Source organism: Mus caroli, chromosome 5 (assembly GCF_900094665.2).
Source record: "Mus caroli chromosome 5, CAROLI_EIJ_v1.1, whole genome shotgun sequence".
NCBI classification, from domain to species: Eukaryota; Metazoa; Chordata; class Mammalia; order Rodentia; family Muridae; genus Mus; species Mus caroli.
In genome coordinates this window covers 101122226-101125967 of record NC_034574.1, presented here as the reverse complement: position 1 = coordinate 101125967, position 3742 = coordinate 101122226, and the positions used below count along the sequence as shown (strand labels likewise).

General features: G+C 38.9%; 1 protein-coding gene across 2 annotated transcripts in view; it reads right to left on the bottom strand.

Moving 5' to 3' along the window:
- Ccdc18 (coiled-coil domain containing 18) overlaps nt 1–3742 on the bottom strand; it is a 98265-nt gene that overhangs the window by 1710 nt on the left and 92813 nt on the right. For both annotated transcript variants that reach the window (XM_029478044.1, XM_029478045.1), the window contains one exon: nt 2979–3446. In XM_029478044.1, the coding sequence (XP_029333904.1) occupies nt 2979–3446 (468 nt within the window). The remainder of the gene's footprint in view (nt 1–2978; nt 3447–3742) is intronic.

Below are 3742 nucleotides of genomic sequence, written 5' to 3'. Positions count from 1 at the left end.
CTGTATAGCCCTGGCTATCCTGGAACTCACTTTGTGGACCAGGCTGGCCTTGAACTCAGAAATCCACCTGCCTCTGCCTCCCAAGTGCTGGGATTACAAGCGTGCACCACCACGCCCGGCTTTCTTGTTCTCTTGCTTCATCTTTTTTTTCTTTGTTTTCCCTTTGGCTAATTCTGTCACTTCTCATAATCAAATTTTGTGAACTATTTACTACCAGTTTTGGACATAGGATGGATGTGAGTAATATTTATAAGTTCCAAATAGGTTCTTGGTAAACTTCCTGGTAGATAATACCAGCTGGTCTGTATTTTACATGGCTATCCGTCTAGTAAGTGTACTAAACTTCCCTGGTAGGGTGGTGTGTTTATACTTTCCTAAGTTAACTTCATCATGTAGTTTTCCTGAGGCAGAGTTTCTCTTTATAGCTCTGGCTCTTTTGGAACTCATTCTGTAAAACAGGTTAGCCTTGAACTCACAGAGCTCCCTCTGCCCCTTGCTCCCTGATAGGATTAAAGGCGTGCTGGTTTTCTTGCTCTTAAACCTCTCATGCCTTTGTCAGCTGGGATAGTGCATGCCTTTAGTCTTAGCAGTTAAGAGGCAGAAATAGGTGGCTCTCTGTGAGATGGAGCCTGGCCAGAGCTGGCATACCAAAACTGTAAAACAAACAAACAAACAACTCAAAAAACTTAAAAACCAACCCAAACCAAAAAAAAAACAAAAACAAAAAACCACCAAATAATCTATTACCTTACTCTGACTTAGATAAGGACATTGTTTATTTTTTCACAAAGAGACAATCAATAAAGAAACTTCTATTCCAAAAAAACCCCTTCCTCTCCATTTGTTCTTTTTATATAGTTTTCCTTTCACGGAGGTAAATGGACTGTGCCCCCATGTCTTTTACACAAGGCCCACTCTTCTGCTTCTCTATAAACTCATTTTAAGTCTACTTGAAATATGTTTCTCATTTTATTCTCTGGGCTAAATTACCGTTTTTCCATGTCTACTGGACTATTCCTACCAAGTCACAAAATGTTTATCTCTTAATAAAAAAACAACAAAAGACCACCCCTTTACTGTTTATCAAAAGTTTGTGTTTTATCAAAAGCTTGGTGTTTCCTCTCCTTACAAAGCTTTCTCACCTATTCTCATTCATAGGTTGTTCACCAGAGGCCATCAACAGCCTCCATATTAACACATGTGGCAGTCAAAATCTCTCTTTGCTTTACTTAGCAATAAGGCACAACTGATCTCCTTATGTTTTGTATTTAGCACGGCTTATGAATTATTATGTTCCCTTTTTTTTCTATTTCATAAAATGTTTTTCAGTTAACTATATTGAAATCTTCAGTCTCCATCCCCACCTCACCCCCACCAGCCTGTGTTTCTGTTTCTCTCTTTCCCTCAGATGGGGTCTCACTGTATAGTCCCAGCTGGTCTAGAACTCAGAGATCTACCTTGCTTCTTTCAAAAAAGTTGTCTTGGTTTGGTTGGTTTGTTGTTCTTTTTGTTTGGTTGGTTTTTGTTTGTTTATTTTTGAGACAATATTTCATGCAGCTCAGTATTGCCTGGAAATTACTCAACCATAAACTTCTAATCCTATAATAATAATAATGTATAATATCATTATAATATAATACCACACAGGTGAATGCCTAGTGTATGCAATACTGAAGGGTGAACGCAGAACATCAGGCAGAGTAGGCACACACTTTACCAACTAGCTACATTTCCCATCCTAGATTCTTCAATTTCTTGAATGCTTAAGGTAAGACACTTCAGGAATGACTGTTTCTGTCTCAGTTTATTCCACTGATATAACCCAGTGTTATGGCTTTAAATATCATCTATACGCTGATAATATCTAAAATTTAAACTTCAGTTTCAGAAACCCAATTGTTCATAATATCTCTAAACTGGCTGGTTTTGTGTGGACACAAGCTGGAATTATCACAGAGAAAGGAGCCTCCCTTGAGGAAATGCCTTCATGATATCCATGTGTAAGGCATTTTCTCAATTAGTGATCAAGGGGGAGGGCCTAGCCCACTGTGGGTGGTGCCATCCCTGGACTGGTAGTCTTGGGTTCTATAAGAAAGCAAGCTAATCAAGCCAGGGGAAGTGTCTTAGTCAGGGTTTCTATCCCTGCACAAAAATCATGACCAAGAAGCAAGTTGGGGAGGAAAGGGTTTATTCAACTTACATTTCCAAATTGCTGTTCATCAAAAAAGGAAGTCAGGACTGGAACTCAAGCAGGTCAAAAAGCAGGAGCTGATGTAGAGGCCATGGAGGGATGTTCTTTACTGGCTTGCTTCCCCTGGCTTGCTCAGCCTGCTCTCTCATAGAACCAAGACTACCAGTCCAGAGATGGTCCCACCCACAAGGGGCCTTTCCCCCTTGATCACTAATTGAGAAAATGCCTTACAGTTGGATCTCATGGAGGCATCTCCCCAGCTGAAGCTCCTTTCTCTGTGATAACTCCAGCTGTGTCAAGTTGACACAAAACTAGCCAGTACAGGAAGCAAGTCAGTAAGCAGCATTCTTCTATGGCTTCTGCAACCACTTCTGCCTCCAAGTTCCTACCCTGTGTGAGTTCCTGTCCTGACTTCCTTTGGTGATAAACAGCAATGTGGAAGTGTAAACTGAATAAATTCTTTCCTCCCAACTTTCTTCTTCGTTATGACATTTTGTGCAGGAAAAGAAACCCTGACTAAAACAATCTCCAAGCCTAGTATTCAAATATTCCCAATTTGAGGAAGCCTGGAACTTCTGACCCCAAACATTTTGGATAAGGGAAAGTCAATCTATATGGGTTTTTTCCCCAAAAGTAATAAAGTTATATTCACTAGATAAAAAATATTACTTTTGGTGGGGAGGGGATAAGGCTATCCAGCCTACAATCTTTCTGTTTCTGTCTCCTCAGTGCTGAGATTACAAGTATACAACAAGTTAATTTATCTGGTAATATGTAAAATACATACCTGACTTAAACCAGTAGCTGTTTGCAGAGAAGATTTTTTCAGCAGTCTCACTTCTTTGTTTATGTATCTCAGCATTCCACTAAGAGTACTGAAGTCATTACTTTCAGAACTATCCTCTTCTAGGTTATACGGGAGAGGTTTAAATGACTCTGAATGGGTTAAAGGTAGGTCTTTATGACCACTTTCTATCGCTGAAGTCTGCTCAAATTGCATTTTTTTTAAGTCCTGTAGCAATTCTTCAGAGAGATCGTCATTACCATGACTTTTGAAACTAAGGTCACTGGCACTAGTAGACCGACGTAGTTTTCTGCATTTGAAAAGTGATATCTGAGAATGTTTGGCAAACTTTGGATGTTGACTATCAGGTATAATTTCTGTTAGAGTTGTAAATGGAGCTGGTAGATACTTGGTGTCTTCTGTCTTTTCATGTCCAGAAATTTTGGCTTGCAATCTGGTTAATTCTGATTCCTGTAAAAAAAAAAAAAAAATTGGTACATAGTGCATGTTCAATATATTTCTGTTTAATATACTACTTATAAAATCACAGACTCTTAGAAGTCATTTTTGTTAGCCTTTGTCTCAGTATGGGAACTTTTAAAAAATATTTATTTATCTATCTATTTATCTATCTATTATTTATTTGGTTTTTTTTTTTTTTTTTTTTGAGATAGGGTTTCTCTGTGTAGCCCTGGCTGTTCCTGAAACTCACTCTGTAGACCAGGCTGGCCTCAAACTCAGAAATTCTCCTGCCTCTGCCTCCCAAG